General features: G+C 36.9%; 1 protein-coding gene across 1 annotated transcript; it reads right to left on the bottom strand.

Moving 5' to 3' along the window:
• Window positions 1-1,635: 1,635 nt before the first annotated feature.
• On the bottom strand, window positions 1,636-20,668 carry LOC128205019 (cholecystokinin receptor type A-like). Its single transcript, XM_052906413.1, has 3 exons — window positions 20,616-20,668; window positions 4,796-5,346; window positions 1,636-2,078 (listed from the first exon to the last, which is right to left on the bottom strand). The coding sequence occupies exons 1-3, from the start codon at window positions 20,666-20,668 to the stop codon at window positions 1,636-1,638; spliced, it is 1,047 nt and encodes a 348-aa protein (XP_052762373.1).
• Window positions 20,669-21,911: the final 1,243 nt, after the last annotated feature.

The raw sequence follows: 21,911 nt of genomic DNA, 5'->3' as shown, positions 1-21,911 counted from the left end.
ATTCCGGCTATTACGCAAGGTCCATTCCGGCTATCGCGTCAGGTCCATTCCGGCTATCACGCAAGGTCCATTCCGGCTATCACGCAAGGTCCACTCCGGCTATCATGCAAAGTCCATTCCGGCTATCGCGTCATGTACATTCAGGCTATCGCGTCATGTCTGTTCCGGGTATCGCGTCATGACCATTCCGGCTATCGTGTCATGTCCATCCCGCTTATCACATTAGGTCCATTCCGGTTGTTTTACTCGCCTCCTTTTTAGGCAGTGCTTTGCCGCTAGGCTGTGAATCAAGCTCGTACTAATATTATCTATTATCTAAAACAAGAAATGTTAATTCAGAATTAATACAATAAAAGGCAGTTCATTAAATGTACCTTTAAAGACCGTGGTCTCTTTGATACCATAATTTAACTTAGCTTCTACGACAATAATAACACAGCACTTTTAAAACTCTTCTGCAAAAATACTATTTTAAAACAATATAAATGAAAATAACACAATGTCCTATAATTGACTAGAAAAGAATCAATGACTGAATACATAAAATTATTTTCAAGTTCCGTCGATCCAGAGATAAGGTATTATCAAGTTCTGTCCATCTAGACATACAACAAGGTATTATCAAGAGCCATCTAAAAGCCATATCTGCAATATATCAACAATTCAATATATATGTATAACTTAAATTGATCTTTCATCAGAAATATCTTAATATCTTTACCTGCAAATACATTAAATTCAAATATCTGTTGAGAAAATACAGGTGCATCTATTTGTTTTACAAAAACTAAACTAACTAATACTGCAATCTTAAAGGCTTTATCAAGGTTTTACGTCATAAAATTAAACCATTTATTTCAAGCAGCTTTATAGTTCATCTCTTCATAAAAGACATTCAATGATAAATATTTTGGCAAACAAATTAACTGTAATCTTGCACCATAAAATCGACGTCCAAATGTTAAAGTTCAAAGCAATTGAATGTCCTCACATGCACCTATATATTAAAGGCATTTAATATATACTATGCGAATGCCATAAATAAAACTAAGCATGCAAATATAGACTCAGAATTAAACCTATTAATATAAATGAGTTAAATTACGAAATGGAATTACTGTAATGTTCGGTGAAATACTTGAATAATATAATTCATGTTAATGGCATTCATATACGTACAGGAGCGACAACATATGACATCACATAACGATCGAAAAGAAATTCAGTATGAAATGCTATACATGTAAATAATTTCAATAATTTTCAATGAAATGATCAGGAATACTAAACAAGTAATGCTAAATTTAAGACTAATGTTCTAGTCTCAGAATGAAAGAATGCTATTTAACCTCCTAATTTGGATATTTATACATGATAAACCTAGGTTAATAAAACGGATAAAAACATTTTAAAGACTGTCGTCTGTTTAAAAATCCTATGCAACAGCAGTCAACAAGTCTGTCTATATGTTTGCTACATGCGTAATCACGATCTGCACCAGCAGAAGTTAACCAACATAATAGATGGCTAAACATGGTACAGTCTGTCTAAAACATTTGTTAAAAAGCGAAGTCATCGTCTGAAGGTGTCAGTGCAGGCGATCGTAACTGATTATTACTGTTGCTTAATGCATAATTATGGTCTACAACACCAGCAAAAGAAACTTAAGCAGACGGCAGAACATTCAGACCGGAACTTTTTGTCACAAAAACCGTAGATTATTGGGTTGGCCATGTTGTTGATGACAAACGATCGTAGAAATATGTTGTAAACTGCCACACCAATCGGAGACATATCCATGAGAAAATCGGACTTGAACGATATGGCAACCATTGGTATTAAATGTGGTATAAAGCTTAACACGAACACAACAGTGATAATGAATAATATGAGGGTCACTTGCTTTGTTCTCAAGCTTGGACCTCTGTTAGATATTGATTCACTACGTGGAGTTGCCAAACGATTATTTCCTCTGTTCTTCCGCTGAGATTTGGGCGTTGACGCATCCGAATAGCTTCCCATACGGGTCTTTCTTAGAATCAGAATTGTCCAATGAAAATCGAGCAGAGGAGTTCTCGCTTGAATTTGGAGCATTCCCAATGGTTGTGCCATTTTGTTTTTCTGTGCCCCGGTTGGTGTCATTGACTAACTCCATATCACTGTCGGATTCTGCAAATGAGTCCTTTGTTTTCCTTGAAATATTATAAAATAGTTAGTCAAATACAAGTGCTAATAATAGTAACAGTTGTTGCCTCATGTAATTATATAGTAGTGTGACAGGGGCCATGCATTCCTCTAGAAGTATTTTTCAGAAACATTCCACCATTTGTGTCATTGATATTGCATTAACACGGAAAAGTTTTGAAGGCGTACAATAGGGCACTAGGTCCTTATTCACCGGCGTGTTGAGTCTTGGTCAGAAAAGTGAATTCTAAATTGTTTTAAAATATTTATAAAATAACATTTGTTTACAAAACATGTTGTTTTTTTATTGTAGAACAGATGATTTTATGAAAACGTTCAACAGTGTTTAATATAATTGCTCTTGAAATAGCATTTGTACAATAAAAACAATATTTTGATTTTCCGGGTCTGAGTCTCAAACCCGGACTGAAGATCGAAAATACGGGGACAAATAACTATATATGAATATGAAATATCAGTGTTAACTATCTGATGTAAAAATCAATTGCATTTATGAAGCTTGTACATTTTATACATGTAAACTGAACTTGAAGCGTATGTAAACACTTTCGAAATAAAATCGTTTTCATCCATTTCCTGTAAATGTTTCATTGCCGGAAACGACTTTCAAGAAATACTAGGGATAAAACGATGATCGAGTATTGTCGAAAGTCGATTATTTGTGTCCGAAGTCGCGATAATCGATTTCATTATTCCATAATCGATTATCTCTAATGTACGGCAAAGGTAAGTAACCGTGTTGTGTATGTACTGATTTCTTTTAAAACGGGAAACGGTACGGACTTACGGGGTTATACGGCAATTAGAAATCAGGGGAGCTAACTCTCGCAACATCCGTTTCAAAATGTCAGCCCCTATGGACGAACGTGTCTTTTTAAAGAAAAAAATCATCTTCATTGTAATATCAAATATAAAAAAAATTATCAAGTAAAAATGATTATTTATTCAGCATTTCCCCATGTTATATCTTGCTGGAAAAATATTAAATTCATTTCGACATAATGTCATGATAATTGATAAGTATTTCATGTAAAAGATTGGAACATTTTTTTAAATGCTACATGTAAATACATTTTGTACTACATTTTTGTTCCAAATTATGTAATATCTTTTTTAAAGTGATGAAAATGCTGATAATTATGTAAATAATTGATCAGTTTATGGTTGATCTTTTTAATAAATATAAAACTACTGTCTGGTATATACTTGTAGTGTGGGAAAATCAAGTTTTTATTTTCAATATTTTAGAATTAAGTTATCTCCTAAAAACATTTTACTAAATTATCAATTGTAACCTGGAATGTATAACAAAACAGCATATAAAACATAACTGATTGTAATATGTTTATTCATTTAAAGACCTGTATGTACAAACCGATATAGTTTTGGATATATTTGTAATATATTCACTTGTTCCGTTTTGATTATATAATCGATGATTGATCGAAATGGCTCGTCCGATTATTTTCGATGATCGATTATGACTTTTGTCCGATTTTCAATCCCTAAGAAATACCATCTTTAATAAGTTAACGTTGTCGCTTCTATATGAAATGGCAAACAGAGGATAAGTGTTCGTTTCAGTGTAATATCGTAAACAGTTATATTTCATGAGTGACGCGTTCAGAATGGTTTTCACGCTTGACGTTTACACCGTGAAATATACTGCGATCTTACATTGAACCAAATAAAAATATGCTATGCCTAAAAATGGTATAATAAGACATTTTTCTGCATTTTATCAGTAAAATGCGCTATTCTGTATGTTAACGTAACGTCATTTCGAAAACGCCGTCATTAAAATATGTATAAACCACCTGGAAGCATATAATATGTTAATAATTCGTTACTATTACAAAACAACTCCGGGTCATTAAATGTACAAGTCTATGAACGTTTTTACTCCGGTACGATGAAAGAAATTTCGACTTGTAGTCCAGGGAAAATAAAAAAATGGGGGGAAAAAATGCACAGAATTTCTTTTGGTGGATTTGTGTAATATCAGGCATCACATTTAACATACTAAAAGTGTGAACAATCATATGGTGCAAAATGTGATCTTTGGAGTAAAATGTTGGAAAAATTAAATAAAAGTGGGAATTTCTTGAATCTGCCAATAACAGTGTCCAATTTTGCAATAAAATAACCAAATTACTGTATGTAATAGATATTATAAAACAGTTTAATATACCGAAAGTTAAGGAATATCTTATTTTGAGAAAGATGATTTTTGGGGCAAAATGTTTGAAAAAATAAACGAAAATAAGGATTTCTGGAATTTGCCAATACTATTGTCAATTTATGCAACAAAATTACCAGAATTGCTGTATTGAATATATATTATACTACTGTAAAACATACTTAAAGTATAGAAACTAAGTAAATTTGTGAAAAGTTATTTTTGGGGTGAAACGTTTGGTAAATTGAACCTTTAGAATGCCATGGTGTTTTTTCGATAACTCGTGGATAGTAACAACACTATAATTTAATAGCTAATTGCGACCATACTGATACAGTCCCTAATAAAACACTGATATAAGTATCGTTGATTTTACTTCGTTAAAATTAATTAAAAATTCCTCATTCTTACCTTTTTGGTCGTTTCTGGAGAGCGGGCCCTGGGCGTTGTACGTGTTCTCCTTGATAAAATTATGGTGTGACATAATCGTACGACCAATCCGGAAGTAGAAAATCCCCATGACGACCATACATGAAACGCTGAGTAGCAGCTGCAAGACGAAATACGCTTTGGGGAAACTTGAATCCTTCATCCGCGGGTCAATGAAGTACTCCGTCCCGTTTATGTTTTTAACCCCGGTTTCTACGATGGTGCCGCCGTATACGAATATTTCCGGAAGCGCCACGAAGCACCCGAGGACGGACGCCACCGCGCACATGATTTTTATTTTACGGGTAGACATTTCCGGTGAAAACGGGTTACATATCCGACGGTGGCGCTCAATAGCGATAGTGATCACGATGAAGGCGGACGCGACCACGAAGAACACGTGCAGGAAGTGGAGGGTCTTACACGCGGCCTCTGAGAGGAACATGTACGGGAAGAGCATGCTGATAATTAGGAGGGGCATCACGACGGTGCAAACCACCAGGTCGATCCAACCCAGCCACAGGATGAAGCATCTGAAACGAGGGAAATATCAGTGTTTTCATTGTAATCATAGGAATGTACGCCTGTGTTAGATGCAACTGATAGTAAATTTTAAAGTTTATTTCGTGTAAAATATTTACAAAATCATTAAATTGGGACCAACTGGTCAGAAATAACTATATATATTTTACTTATTATTTAAGCTCGATATTTAAGGCAGCTTTAAGCTAAAATGACCCACTAAAAGTCCGTTTTCTTGGTAAAAATCGTTACTGTGAGAGAAATTTCCTGATTGCGATCGAACACATAAGCGCCTGGTTGAAGGGCGGACACGTATACCACTAGGCTATTATCAATTTCAAAGCTTTTGACAGATCAAGAGGGAAAAGTCAAGCTACCTTTATATGTTTTCTTAAACACCACGGAATACAACTGAAAACTTCATATCAAACAGTTTTAACCATGTCTGTGATTGTAATATATTGCTTCAAGAATTCCCACATTTTTACTAAGAAATAAACTTAAGCCACGAATATAAACATTACTACATGTATGTTTATATACATGTTGTATTTAATAAATTAATAACTAATAAAACATTAATATATACTATCTTTAAAGCTTGATTCAAACTGTTGTCCGGATGTTAAATACTACTGACGTATTTGAAACAGATATATTATCAAGTAAGGTAAGTTTATCCTAATATCAAAAAAATATGAAGGACGTTATTAACTACGAGTAAGGTATACGTTGGTGAGCTAAAGGTGACCTCCAAGTAACACCCAATATTTAGAATACCACAACCCAACCGAGAGGTACAGAACATTTGGTTGATGTGTATCTCTTCTGGACTGTTCACAACTCGGTGTTAAAAGTATAGACACAATTCCGCGTCTACATGTAGACTACAAAGTTCTTTGGTTGCGCAAATGCAATAACAAAGGTAAGAGTATGAGTGTTTAGGTGCGTCTAAACTAAAGACATATGGATGTTGCAGTAGCAACCATAAGACCAGCATGAGCACCCCTTTCCGTTCATACATGTTCTTTGACTCCATGACAAAGGTAAGAGTAGGTCTGTTAAGGTGCGTCTAAACTAAAGAGTTATGGATGATGCAGTAGCACCCATAAGACCACCATGGGCACCCCTTTCCGTTCATACATGTTCTTTGACTCCATGACAAAGGTAAGAGTATGAGTGTTTAGGTGCGTCTAAACTAAAGAGTTATGGATGATGCAGCAGCACCCATAAGACCACCATGGGCACCCCTTTCCGTTCATACATGTTCTTTGACTCCATGACAAAGGTAAGAGTAGGTATGTTAAGGTGCGTCTAACCTAAAGAGTTATGGATGATGCAGTAGCACCCCTAAGACCACCATGGGCACCCCTTTCCGTTCATACATGTTCTTTGACTCCATGACAAAGTAAGAGTAGGTCTGTTTAGGTGCGTCTAAACTAAAGAGTTATGGATGATGCAGCAGCACCCATAAGACCACCATTGGCACCCCTTTCCGTTCATACATGTTCTTTGACTCCATGACAAAGGTAAGAGTAGGTCTGTTTAGGTGCGTCTAAACTAAAGAGTTAAGGATGATGCAGCAGCACCCATAAGACCACCATGGGCACCCCTTTTCGTTCATACATGTTCTTTGACTCCATGACAGAGGTAAAAGTAGGTCTGTTTAGGTGCGTCTAAACTAAAGACATATGGATGTTGCAGTAGCACCCATAAGACCACCATGGGCACCCCTTTCCGTTCATACATGTTCTTTGACTCCATGACAAAGGTAAGAGTAGGTCTGTTTAGGTGCGTCTAAACTTAAGAGTTATGGAAGATGCAGCAGCACCCATAAGACCACCATGGGCACCCCTTTCCGTTCATACATGTTCTTTGACTCCATGACAAAGGTAAGAGTAGGTCTGTTAAGGTGCGTCTAAACTAAAGAGTTATGGATGATGCAGCAGCACCCATAAGACCACCATGGGCACCCCTTTCCGTTCATACATGTTCTTTGACTCAATAACAAAGGTAAGAGTAGGTCTGTTTAGGTGCGTCTAAACTAAAGAGTTAAGGATGATGCAGCAGCACCCATAAGACCACCATGGGCACCCCTTTCCGTTCATACATGTTCTTTGACTCCATAACAAAGGTAAAAGTAGGTCTGCTTAGGTGCGTCTAAACTAAAGACATATGGATGTTGCAGTAGCACCCATAAGACCACCATGGGCACCCCTTTCCGTTCATACATGTTCTTTGACTCCATAACAAAGGTAAAAGTAGGTCTGTTAAGGTGCGTCTAAACTAAAGAGTTATGGATGCTGCAGTAGCACCCATAAGACCCGCACGGAAACCCTTTTTCGTTCTATAGAATTAAATTCTTAAGAGCAACAAACAACTCTTTTGCTTTGATTTTATTAAGCGTGGACACACACGTTTTGACATCATAACAAAGGTAAAAGTAGGTGTGTTTAGAACCGTCTAAGCCAAAGAGTTGTGGTAGCTGCAGTAACACCCCTTTATCTTTGATAAAAATTGTGGTATGATTATTGATACATACAAATCTTTACATATTTGGCAATTGAAACCGTTGTACTTCAATCAAACAAAATTCCTCACATTTTTATCAAATTCACATTAAGTTTTTCACGGCCCAGTACAATGTATCCGTTTTCTTTACATTACTAAACTTAATACATATTATCATGCATAAAAATACAACCTGTGTGTAGACCTTCTACATGACTGTGCGTGGACCTATTACATGCTTGAACGTGGATTGCATGTTTGTACGTGGACCTTTTACATGATTTTACGTGGACCTATTACATGCTTGAACGTGGATTACATGATTGTACGTGGACCTATTACATGCTAGTACGTGGATTACATGACTGTGCGTGGACCTATTACATGCTAGTACGTGGATTATATGACTGTGCGTGGACCTATTACATGCTAGTACGTGGATTATATGATTGTACGTGGACCTATTACATGCTAGTACGTGGATTATATGACTGTGCGTGGACCTATTACATGCTAGTACGTGGATTACATGATTGTACGTGGACCTATTACATGCTAGTACGTGGATTATATGACTGTGCGTGGACCTATTACATGTTTTTACGTGGATTACATGATTGTACGTGGACCTATTACATGCTTGTACGTGGATAACATGTTTGTACGTGGACCTATTACATGCTTGTACGTGGATTACATGATTGTACGTGGATCTTTTACATGATTGTACGTGGACCTTTTACATGTTTGTACGTGGACCTATTACATGTCTGTACGTAGATTACATGATTGTACGTGGACCTATTACATGCTAGTACGTGGATTATATGACTGTGCGTGGACCTATTACATGCTTTTACGTGGATTACATGATTGTACGTGGACCTATTACATGCTTGTACGTGGATTATATGTCTGTGCGTGGACCTATTACAATCGTGTACGTGGATTACATGACTGTGCGTGGACCTATTACGTGATTGTACGTGGATTACATGACTGTGCGTGGACCTATTACGTGATTGTACGTGGATTACATGTTTGTACGCGGACCTATTACATGCTTGTACGTGGATTACATGTTTGTACGCGGACCTATTAAGTGCTTGTAAGTGGATAACATGACTGTGCGTGGACCTATTACATGATTGTACGTGGATAAGATGACTGTACGTGGACCTATTACATGCTTGTACGTGGATAACATGTTTGTACGTGGAACTATTACATGCTTTTACGTGGATTACATGACTGTGCGTGGCCCTATAACATGATTTTACGTGGATAACATGACTGTACGTGGACCTATTACATGCGTGTACGTGAATTACATGTTTGTACGTGGACCTATTACATGCTTTTACGTGGATTACATGATTGTACGTGGACCTATTACATGCTTGTACGTGGATTGTATGATTGAACGTGGACCTATTACGTGCTTGTACGTGGATTGCATGACTGTGCGTGGACCTATTACATGCTTGTACGTGGATTACATGGTTGTGCGTGGACCTATTACATGCTTGTACGTGGACATTTTACATGATTGTACATGGATAACATGTTTGTATGTGGACCTTTTACATGTTTGTACGTTGACCTTTTACATGTTTGTACGTGGACTTATTACATGCTTGTACGTGGACCTATTACATTATTGTACGTGGATTACATGTTTGTACGTGGATTACATGTTTGTACGTGGATTACATGTTTGTGCGTGGATTACATGTTTGTACGTCGATAACATGTTTGTACGTGGACCTATTACATGATTGTACGTGGACCTATTACATGTTTGTACGTGGATTACATATTTGTACGTGGACCTATTACATGATTGTACGTGGATTACATGCTTGTACGTGGACCTATGACATGATTGTACGTGGACCTATAACATGTTTGTACGTGGATTACATGTTTGTACGTCGATTACATGCTTGTACGTGGGCCTATTACATGATTGAACGTGGACCTATTACATGATTGTACGTGGATCTATTACATGATTGTACGTGGACCTTTTACATGATTGTACGTGGATTACATGTTTGTACGTGGATCTATTACATGATTGTACGTGGATCTTTTACATGATTGTACGCGGATTACATGCTTGTACGTGGATCTATTACATGATTGTACGTGGACCTATTACATGATTGTACGTGGATCTTTTACATGATTGTACGTGGATTATATGTCTGTGCGTGGACCTATTACATTCGTGTACGTGGATTACATGACTGTGCGTGGACCTATTACGTGATTGTACGTGGATTACATGACTGTGCGTGGACCTATTACGTGATTGTACGTGGATTACATGTTTGTACGCGGACCTATTACATGCTTGTACGTGGATTACATGTTTGTACGCGGACCTATTACGTGCTTGTTAGTGGATAACATGACTGTGCGTGGACCTATTACATGATTGTACGTGGATAAGATGACTGTACGTGGACCTATTACATGCTTGTACGTGGATAACATGTTTGTACGTGGAACTATTACATGCTTTTACGTGGATTACATGACTGTGCGTGGCCCTATAACATGATTGTACGTAGATAACATGACTGTACGTGGACCTATTACATGCGTGTACGTGAATTACATGTTTGTACGTGGACCTATTACATGCTTTTACGTGGATTACATGATTGTACGTGGACCTATTACATGCTTGTACGTGGATTGTATGATTGAACGTGGACCTATTACGTGCTTGTACGTGGATTGCATGACTGTGCGTGGACCTATTACATGCTTGTACGTGGATTACATGGTTGTGCGTGGACCTATTACATGCTTGTACGTGGACATTTTACATGATTGTACATGGATAACATGTTTGTATGTGGACCTTTTACATGTTTGTACGTTGACCTTTTACATGTTTGTACGTGGACTTATTACATGCTTGTACGTGGACCTATTACATTATTGTACGTGGATTACATGTTTGTACGTGGATTACATGTTTGTACGTGGATTACATGTTTGTGCGTGGATTACATGTTTGTACGTCGATAACATGTTTGTACGTGGACCTATTACATGATTGTACGTGGACCTATTACATGTTTGTACGTGGATTACATATTTGTACGTGGACCTATTACATGATTGTACGTGGATTACATGCTTGTACGTGGACCTATGACATGATTGTACGTGGACCTATAACATGTTTGTACGTGGATTACATGTTTGTACGTCGATTACATGCTTGTACGTGGGCCTATTACATGATTGAACGTGGACCTATTACATGATTGTACGTGGATCTATTACATGATTGTACGTGGACCTTTTACATGATTGTACGTGGATTACATGTTTGTACGTGGATCTATTACATGATTGTACGTGGATCGTTTACATGATTGTACGCGGATTACATGCTTGTACGTGGATCTATTACATGATTGTACGTGGACCTATTACATGATTGTACGTGGATCTTTTACATGATTGTACGTGGACCTATCACATGATTGTACGTCGATTACATGATTGTACGTGGACCTATCACATGTTTGTACGTCGATTACATGATTGTACGTGGACCTATCAAATGTTTGTACGTGGATTACATGATTGTACGTGGACCTATTACATGTTTGTACGTGGATTACATGATTGTACGTGGATTACATGACTGTACGTGGATTACATGTTTGTACGTGGATTACATGATTGTACGTGGATTACATGACTGTACGTGGATTACATGATTGTACGTGGATTACATGACTGTACGTGGATTACATGACTGTACGTGGATTACATGATTGTACGTGGATTACATGACTGTACGTGGATTACATGACTGTACGTGGATTACATGATTGTACGTGGATTACATGATTGTACGTGGATCTTTTACATGATTGTACGTGGACCTATTACATGATTGTACGTGGACCTTTTACATGATTGTACTAGGACCTATTACATGATTGTACGTGGACCTATTAGATGATTGTACGTGGACCTATTACATGATTGTACGTGGACCTATTACATGATTGTACGTGGACTTTTTACTTGATTGTACGTGGACCTTTTACATGATCGTGCGTGGACCTATTACATGATTGTACGTGGACCTTTTACATGATTGTACGTGGATCTTTTACATGAGTGTACGTGGACCTATTACATGATTGTACGTGGATCTATTACATGATTGTACTTGGACCTATTACATGATTGTACGTGGACCTATTACATTATTGTACGTAGACCTATTACATGATTGTACGTGGACCTTTTACATGATTGTACGTGGATCTTTTACATGATTGTACATGGATCTTTTACATGATTGTACGTGGACCTATTACATGATTGTACGTGGACCTATTACATGTTTGTACGTGGATTACATGTTTGTACGTGGATCTTTTACGTGATTGTACGTGGACCTATTACATGATTGTACGTGGACCTATTACATGATTGTACGTGGACCTATTACATGATCGTGCGTGGACCTATTACATGATTGTACGTGGATTACATGTTTGTACGTGGATCTTTTACATGATTGTACGTGGACCTATTACATGATTGTACGTGGACCTATTACATGATTGTACGTGGACCTATTACATGTTTGTACGTAGACGTTTTACATGATCGTGCGTGGACCTTTTACATGATCGTACGTGGAACTTTTACATGATTGTACGTGGACCATTAACATGATTGTACGTAGACCTTTACATGATCGTGCGTTGACCTTTTACATGATCGTACGTGGACCTTTTACATGATTGTACGTGGACCATTAACATGATTGTACGTAGACCTTTACATGATCGTGCGTGGACCTTTTACATGATCGTACGTGGACCTTTTACATGATTGTACGTGGACCATTAACATGATTGTACGTAGACCTTTACATGATCGTACGTAGACCTTTACATGACTGTACGTTGACGTTTTATATGATTGTATGTGTACCTCATACATGGTTGTACATGGATCTTTCACATGACTGTATAAACACCTTTTACATGACTGTACGTGGACCCTTTATATGATTACACGAGGATTGTTTTACATGATTCAAAATCCTGACGCCAGTCCTTTGGAATCGCAGCATACATTTTGACTTCACTTCGATTTTATACACTCCAGTGGCAATTTCAATGAGTCCTTAAATGCAGTACGTATCATGTCAATCAGTCAACGTTACATAAGTGAATCAATTTTATCGTGTATCATGTATTTTTTCTGCCGTCACATCACGTATGGTGATGTTAGTTTACGCTATTCCAACACGCTTGCATTATTTCGTGTCGATACCAAATTTCTAATTCTCACGTTGATAAGTCGTTTTGGCGTTGCATAATGGTGTCAGCGGCGTGTAATGATTTTACGTCTTAATGACGTGACGTATCAGGATGCTTTGTGGTCGCTTCTTAACGGTGGTAACTAATTAGCGTGTTTTCCTGTTCACATTTTCACGTATGGTGCCTAAAACAATAGCACAATATCAGTAGGATTTTAATCTATTAATATTCAATACAAGTATTTAATATTACGTATAAAATGTATTTATATTAAGTGTTCAAACTTATGCTTTTTTCAATTGGATTTGATATTTTATCTAAATTTGACGTACATTTATATTGGTAAATCAGATGCCAGTCGATATTGGTTTTAATCAGGTGAACCGGTACACAAACAGAGGCAAGGTCAGTAGACAAAACATTATTTTGTAGATTAAGCAGGTAACTATTTGTTAGTATGCAGTTGGCATAATGAAATAATCGCATGACATTTGTGGTTGGTGACCACGTTTAATTTGATAATAACATACTATTAAACATTTCACTACACATAATGTAACATTCAGCATACTGTCTACTGTATATATATAAATCTATGAAACACATGTTTACAATAATGAAAAACATGAGCTCGTCATATATTATATTCCGTTTACATAGATTCTCCACTTTATCAACTTCCACTGATCATAAAACAACAACCTTAATCATTGAGAAGCACTTATGAAACAACTTTGATTCCGTGTTTAAGTATGTATGATTTCATTTGATTATGTAATTTTTATCTAAATGCTACCACTGCATTCAGATTAAGATACAGCTTTTTCTTTCTCAATTGAAAAAAATGTCCTGATCGGTCGAAGACCATTCGCAATGATTTAGTTTACTTAACAAGCTCCGGCTATTCATAAATTCATCAAGGTTAAATGTACCCGTACGAAATAAAGGGGCGGATTCCGGGCGGAATTGAGGCGGAATCGGTGAATTCCGCCTGGAGTATGGACGGAATCATTATTCCGCCCGATATCCCTTCAAGTTTCTACTGGATTCTGGGCGTAACATATTGGAAGTTCCAGGCGTAAACAAATTACGGGCGCATTTATATACTTTAACATTCGTGTGACACGGAATTTCGTACTTTGTTTTACATCTTCCATGCTTTCATCTGAACACAGCATAATCCATGTAACATAAAATATGCAACAAAAATAAAAATAAGACTACAAAGGGGAGTCAAACACATAAAGAAAAAAAACATGACCCCATGATATAAATTTACACTCAGCTTTTATGAAATAAGTGTTACTTGTGTCACTAATTGAGACATTATAACATCAACCACTGAAATTACGTCTGAATCTGAAATTCCGCACGTAATCTAAAATTCCGACCAGAACCGAAATTCCGTCTCATTCTGAATTTCCGCCTGTAATCTGAAATTCCGCCCGTAACAAAAAATCAAACTAAATCTGAAAATCCGCCCGTAACCTGAAATTCCGCCCGGAATTTGAATTCCGTCCCACCTCATTTACATATTTCGCCCTAAAAACCCGGCCGGAACCAGCCAAATTTTATTTAATAAAGGAAATCTTTCTATAAAGATAATAATTGTAAAACACTCCATAAACGCTGACTCTTCGATAAATAAACATCTGATTCTTCTAATAACATATTATGGTGTGTCGTAAAAGCTAATCCGATAGATTAGTAATATTATATACATGGCGGAAAGAATAATAACAAGGTATAAACATCCGCTGATTCCGATAACAACATACTTGTAAGCTTTAAGCCTACTCTCTGTATAAATAAAAACAACATGAACGGTAATGACGGTTTCAAAACCCAAACTATATTAACATTCGGAACACCCAACGAAATACATTTTAACGAATGTATTCGTCGCTATAAGTCATTGATATATTTATAATTGCTTGTACAAACTGACCGTAAATGCGAACGCACGGTTACCAAGGTTCTCACGTTCTTACATTTGACGTCCCTGGACTCACAATTCTGCAGTTGACCCACACGATTTCAGAATTCCAAATTTTAACAAAGAACAATCAACTCAAACATTTTTCTGAAATCAAACTTATGAACTTACTACTTTTTTCTCTTACGCAAGTGAAAACTCCGGATTACCGATAGGTTAGAAAGTACCTGTTAAAAACGTATGTTTCCTCGACATCTATGCAATACACCATTCTCTACCATCAAAGACTTTACTTAAAATATAATATTCTCATATTTAAGCGTATTAAACACGTAACAACCTACTCGTCAGTAAATAATTATGATAAATGTGCTTATCACAAGAACTCCCAATTGGTGATCACATTTCTGTTTCAGAAAAGCTTGAGCATAGCTATAGTTTGAACTGAAAAGTTCGCATGTAACTGATAAAACGTCTCTCGGCGTCCAACATGCACCATAGTTCACAACACCTCATATTCGTAAGACAATTTTAGGTTGAACGCATATTTATATACTCTGTAATAATTATAAATTGGGCAATCGCCCATTTTTCAACAGGATGTTTAAACAATTTTATATTATTCCTGACGTACGTCTTAATCTAGAAAGACGTCAGAGTGTTGTCTCTAGTCCTGAAGAAGAATTGTTTTCACGAGTAACTATATCAATTCTGGGAATAAAGCAATAATTTATATTCTTTCGTCTGCTTGAAACGATCGGTGTTAAGATATTTAACAATAATGTAACATATACTTATAACCTGCCTTCAACTCGCAGACGATCTGGTGAAGATATTTAACATACACTTATAACCTGCCTTCTACTCGCAGACGATCTGGTGAAGTTATTTAACATACACTTATAACCTGACTTCTACTCGCAGACGATCTGGTGAAGTTATTTAACATACACTTATAACCTGCCTTCTACTCGCAGACGATCTGGTGAAGTTATTTAACATACACTTATAACCAGCCTTCTACTCGCAGACGATCTGGTGAAGTTATTTAACATACACTTATAACCTGCCTTCTACTCGCAGACGATCTGGTGAAGATATTTAACATACACTTTTAACCTGCCTTCTACTGGCAGACGATCTGGTGAAGATATTTAACATACACTTATAGCCAGCCTTCTACTCGCAGACGATCTGGTGAAGATATTTAACATACACTTTTAACCTGCCTTCTACTGGCAGACGATCTGGTGAAGATATTTAACATACACTTATAACCTGCCTTATACTGGCAGACGATCTGGTGAAGAGATTTAACATACACTTATAACCTGCCTTCTACTGGCAGACGATCTGGTGAAGATATTTAACATACACTTTTAACCTGCCTTCTACTGGCAGACGATCTGGTGAAGATATTTAACATGCACTTATAACCTGCCTTCTACTCGCAGACGCCCTGGTGAAGATATTTAACATACACTTATAACCTGCCTTCTACTCGCAGACGATCTGGTGAAGATATTTAACATACACTTATAACCTGCCTTCTACTCGCAGACGATCTGTTGAAGATTTTTAACATACACTTATAGCCAGCCTTCTACTCGCAGACGATCTGGTGAAGATATTTAACATACACTTATAACCTGCCTTCTACTCGCAGACGATCTGTTGAAGATTTTTAACATACACTTATAGCCAGCCTTCTACTCGCAGACGATCTGGTGAAGATATTTAACATACACTTATAACCTGCCTTCTACTGGCAGACGATCTGGTGAAGATATTTAACATGCACTTATAACCTGCCTTCTACTCGCAGACGCCCTGGTGAAGATATTTAACATACACTTATAACCTGCCTTCTACTCGCAGACGATCTGGTGAAGATATTTAACATACACCTATAACCTGCCTTCTACTCGCAGACGATCTGTTGAAGATTTTTAACATACACTTATAGCCAGCCTTCTACTCGCAGACGATCTGGTGAAGATATTTAACATACACTTATAACCTGCCTTCTACTCGCAGACGATCTGTTGAAGATTTTTAACATACACTTATAGCCAGCCTTCTACTCGCAGACGATCTGGTGAAGATATTTAACATACACTTATAACCTGCCTTCTACTCGCAGACGATCTGGTGAAATTATTTGACATACACTTTTAACCTGCCTTCTACTCGCAGACGATCTGTTGAAGATAAAAAACAACTTAACATTATATATCATCTCGACATCAACACAAATGGTCGAACGAATTCATTTTGTATCAAAAGCTACGTGGCCACAAATTCCCAAGCTACAAAAAAACACGAAATATCCTCTATATTATCTCCCAAATACAAATTGCCCACAATAATTACAAATGTTTTGATATACCAAAAAGGATGAATAAATGTCGAAAACAATGATTGTTATGGAGGATACCGAGTATAAAAGACATTCACGGAGCATACTTTTTATATGTTAATATTTTTTTATGCATTTTTCCATAATTCGATGAAAGCAAATAAAACAACTTTTTTAAATTTAGTTTTCACTATTTTGTATTGCAACTTTCGAAATAGTAAACATAGGCTGAACATAGGCTCAATTTTATCAACGATGGCACCGTTACAATGCAATTTGGTCACTCCAAGAAGTAAGATTAATAGTTTCAAAACAAATGGCTGTATTGCTACCGTCAGACTCACCTAGTATGAATTGAGTATGAACTGAGTCAATATATAATTCGTGAAATGAAATGTGGTAAGGTCAGACGCATATCGGACGACTACTTAAATTTGATGAATTTATATTAATTGACATACATCAACTTGTTTGTGTTCAAAGTTATTTTTGTCTACTGGCCAAGCCTTTCTTGAATACTTCCGATTCACCTGATTAAAATCAACCACATCAAACAGCTGATTTACCATAATAAAGAACGATATATGTGAAAAATACTACAGTCCCATTGGAAAAAATATTCTTTAGAACACTTAGTGACATGAAAGCATTAAGCAACTATAAAAAAAATCGAACTCACATTATCCTAGATAAAACATTATATGTTGCATGGGAACACACTATTCATACAGATCGAGAATTTAGCTGAAAGCTTACCTTATTAGTACCTTTTTCCTTGAAGTATTTTGTCGCGTGCGCTTTCAAAAGATGATCCCATAGTCAAAAAAAAGAAAATCAAAATGATATTTTATTTTACAAAAAAGTATAATATTTAAAGACATAAATTGCCATAGCAACAAAATTCGAATTTATTACAAAAATATATTCATTGTATATTATCTGTTTCCATTCCTTTATGACAGCACTGTGTGTGTGTGTGTGTGTGTGTGTGTGTGCGTGCGTGCGTGTATGCGCGCGTGCATTTGTACGTTCGTGTGTGCCTGCGTTCGTACGTGTTTGCGTGCGTGCTTGTGTGCGTTCTTACGTATATGTTCGTGCGTGGGTGTACCTGTGTGCGTGAGTGCGTTCGTACGTGCGTGCGTGCGTGCGACGTGCGTACGTGAACTATATGTATAGTTATTAAATGGATAGAATACACATAGACGCATTTTTGATTTTTTGTGTGTTCTAAATTTGTCTTATTCTATGCTTGAAAATGCACAAAGAAAAAAACAAAATAGCAACAGAGAAAAGGCCAGTTAGATCAGCAGGACCTCTTTCTTTGTTTGTTTGAGTTTATCAAGGTCTGCCCGCACCTGTATGCTGCATTACGGGCAATTCCCAGACAAATCCATATGATGAAGAAACAAAGTGAGAAACAAGAGGTACCCAAGCACTTTGAGAAGAGACCTCTTGGCTCTTTAACATGCTCGACGTAAAGCACCGACTAACGAGTACTGAGTATACCATTTTCCCAGAACTACCCTTTGAATTCCAAGCACTAGGCTAGGGAGCTACTGTTACTATATTTTAACGTCTTTCAGGTTGACGCGGTCGGGGTTTGAATCCAAGACTTTCCGCACACGAATTGAACGTTTTTCCACTGAGCTTTCGGGTCCGTCAAAAAGGAGGAAAAAATCGAAACGCTATCATAGAGCCGGTACACATTAGGACATTTATTAAATTATTTATTAAATGATTTTCTGTACATCCTATCTCCTTTACAAATTGGTTCTTAATCAGTTTTCTGTGCTGATGACGATTGTTTGTGCGTCGTCATCCCGAGGTGTAAACTGTCATCCAGATGTGTGTGACGTCATTCAGAAGTGTGAGACGTCATCTTAATGTGTATACATCCAGATGTTTGTTATATCATCCAGTGTGACTTCTTTCAGATATGTGTCACGTCCAATAGATGTGTGCTACGCATATAAAATGTCCGTTACGCTATCTTGATTTGTGTGACGTCATCTAGATATGTGTACTGCGATTGTTCGATTTTATAAAATAAAATGCATGTTCAAAAGCGCGGAGAAAGTCATTCATGCGATACTAAGTGATTCCGCAAGTTAAAACAAAATTCGAAAACAAATTTTAAACCCAATTACCACGTGAACAAGTACGTGGATATACGTTCATTGGAACATACGTGCATGTACGTACAAGTACACATACGAAAATCGTGGATATACGTACAATTACACGTACGTGGATATCAGTGCAAGTACACGTACGTGGATATACGTACAAGTACACGTAAGTGGATATCAGTACAAGTACACGTACGTGGATATACGTACAATTATCAGTACGTGGTTATACGTACAATAACACGAACGTAGATATACGTACAATGACATGTAAGTGGATATACGTACAGTGAAAGTACGTGGATATACGTACAATTGCACGAACGTGGACATGCGTACAATTACATGTAAGTGGATATAAGTTCAATAACACCTACGTGGATATAAGTTCAATTACACGTACGTCGATATACGTACAATTACATGTAAGTGGATATAAGTTCAATAACACCTACGTGGATATAAGTTCAATTACACGTACGTCGATATACGTACAATTAAAAGTATGTGGATATACGTGCAAGTACACGTACGTGGATATACGTACAAGTACACGTACGTGGATATACGTACAAGTACACGTACGTGGATATACGTGCAAGTACACATACGTGGATATACGTGCAAGTACACGTACGTGGATATACGTACAAATTCTGGTATACGTCATGTTTCGCAAACTCTCTATCAATCTAACGTGAAACTGACGTTATTTTTGTTTTTTTTAAATCATATCGTTTAATATATTTACCAGGCATTTGTGTTTAGTGTACACACTTTAATGTGTGGGAAAATAGTCATACAACATTGATTATACGTTTTGCCACATATAACTCTTCGGAATCAAAAACACATAACAAAACTTTAAAAAAATGTATTTCGAAGAGAGGCTGCATCTCTGCACAATTGTTCGTGTTTGTTTAATCGTTCTTTATTTCCCTGCCTGATAGGTGTTGTTTTTTTTTAAAAATTGAAAGTTCACGTTAAACATAGAATCTATTAGGTATGGCCTCACATTAATACGTACAGCCTGAGGCTGACGTGCCAAGTGTCCATCTCAGTATCATCTTCAAGCGTCATCTATTGAAAGCTTGCGCCTACTTTGGTTGAAAGACATTTTTAAATATTTATGTTAAAATTGACGTTGAAAAACGCTTTCGATCTTTTCACCGAATAGTGCGTGCGACGTTGTTTTCTGAAGTCATAACGAGTACTTATTTTATTTTGATTATAAAAATTCTTCAAAAATCGCGTTTATACAGATTATTTATTTTCATTTTGTGTAATTATTTTCGAATTATATACAATCGCGATATATTAAAATGCCATACTTTATTTTCAATAAACTGTCCAGTAAATGTAACCATAAATTTCGCGATGTTGCACGTAACTCACCTTATATTGGGGGTGCCAGACGGGATTTTTCCATCCCGACGAAATTCACTGGAGATTCTTCAAGAACATTTTGCCTATCCGACATGCTAAAACATAGTATGCAATCTTGTCACGGCTTAAATGCGAAGAATTTACACAAAACGTTCTGACCGACACGCACGCGGGGAGGTCACGGGCATGCACTTGATTTCCAAAAATTGTATTTTTTTAATAGAAAAATAAGCCGTGCCAGGTATTATAATTAAGCAGCTTTTCATTGCGGATTTGCGAAGTTTTTTAATTAGCATAGCATAGAATGTAGGTGTTCTGTACATTCTTTGTTCCGCCATAATCTATCAGAATATTAATCTCAATGTTAACTATTCCACGCCTGTAATGACCGTCACTCTTGTTCTCATCGTACACAGGGATATGCAAAATTGCAACTCTTTTTCATATTCTTCTTATCCTTCTTCTTCTTCTTCTTCTTCTTCTTCTTCTTCTTCTTCTTCTTCTTCTTCTTCTTCTTCTTCTTCTTCTTCTACCATTGCCGCTCGTGTACGACGGAAAACCTAGTTTCCGCAAAACATCCCTTCGACCGGGTTGGGACGAACCTCTCTTACACTCTCGTCCATGTAAGTAACTTATAGCCTTTCGATCATTGCAATGTTGTATTTTTCATTTCCAATGATGTCTCTTTTCGATCATTGCAATGGTGTCTCTTTCAGATCATTGCAATAGTGTTCTTTTTCCGATAATTGCAATGATGTCTCTCTACGATAATTGCACGGGTGTCTCTCTCAGATTAATGATGTCTCTTTTTGATCATTGCAATGGTGTCTCTTTTCGGTCAATGCAATGGTGTCTCTCTCCGATCGTTGCAATGGTGTCTCTCTTCGATCATTGCAGTGGTGTCTCTCTCCGAATATTGCAATGGTGTTTCTCTACG

The sequence above is a fragment of the Mya arenaria genome, chromosome 10, assembly GCF_026914265.1.
Source record: "Mya arenaria isolate MELC-2E11 chromosome 10, ASM2691426v1".
Taxonomy (NCBI): Eukaryota; Metazoa; Mollusca; class Bivalvia; order Myida; family Myidae; genus Mya; species Mya arenaria.
Note: the sequence above shows the minus strand (reverse complement) of the source record. Positions and strands in the feature narration are given on the sequence as shown.

Coding starts and splice junctions, on each gene's coding strand:
- LOC128205019 (XM_052906413.1), bottom strand. CDS start 20,668: ATGACGCTTGAAGATGATACTGAGATGGACACTTGGCACGTCAGCCTC. Junction 5,347..20,615: donor TGGCACGTCAGCCTCAGGCT/GTACGTATTAAT, acceptor CCCTCGTTTCAG/ATGCTTCATCCTGTGGCTGG. Junction 2,079..4,795: donor CTCCAGAAACGACCAAAAAG/GTAAGAATGAGG, acceptor TCCAAATTCAAG/CGAGAACTCCTCTGCTCGAT.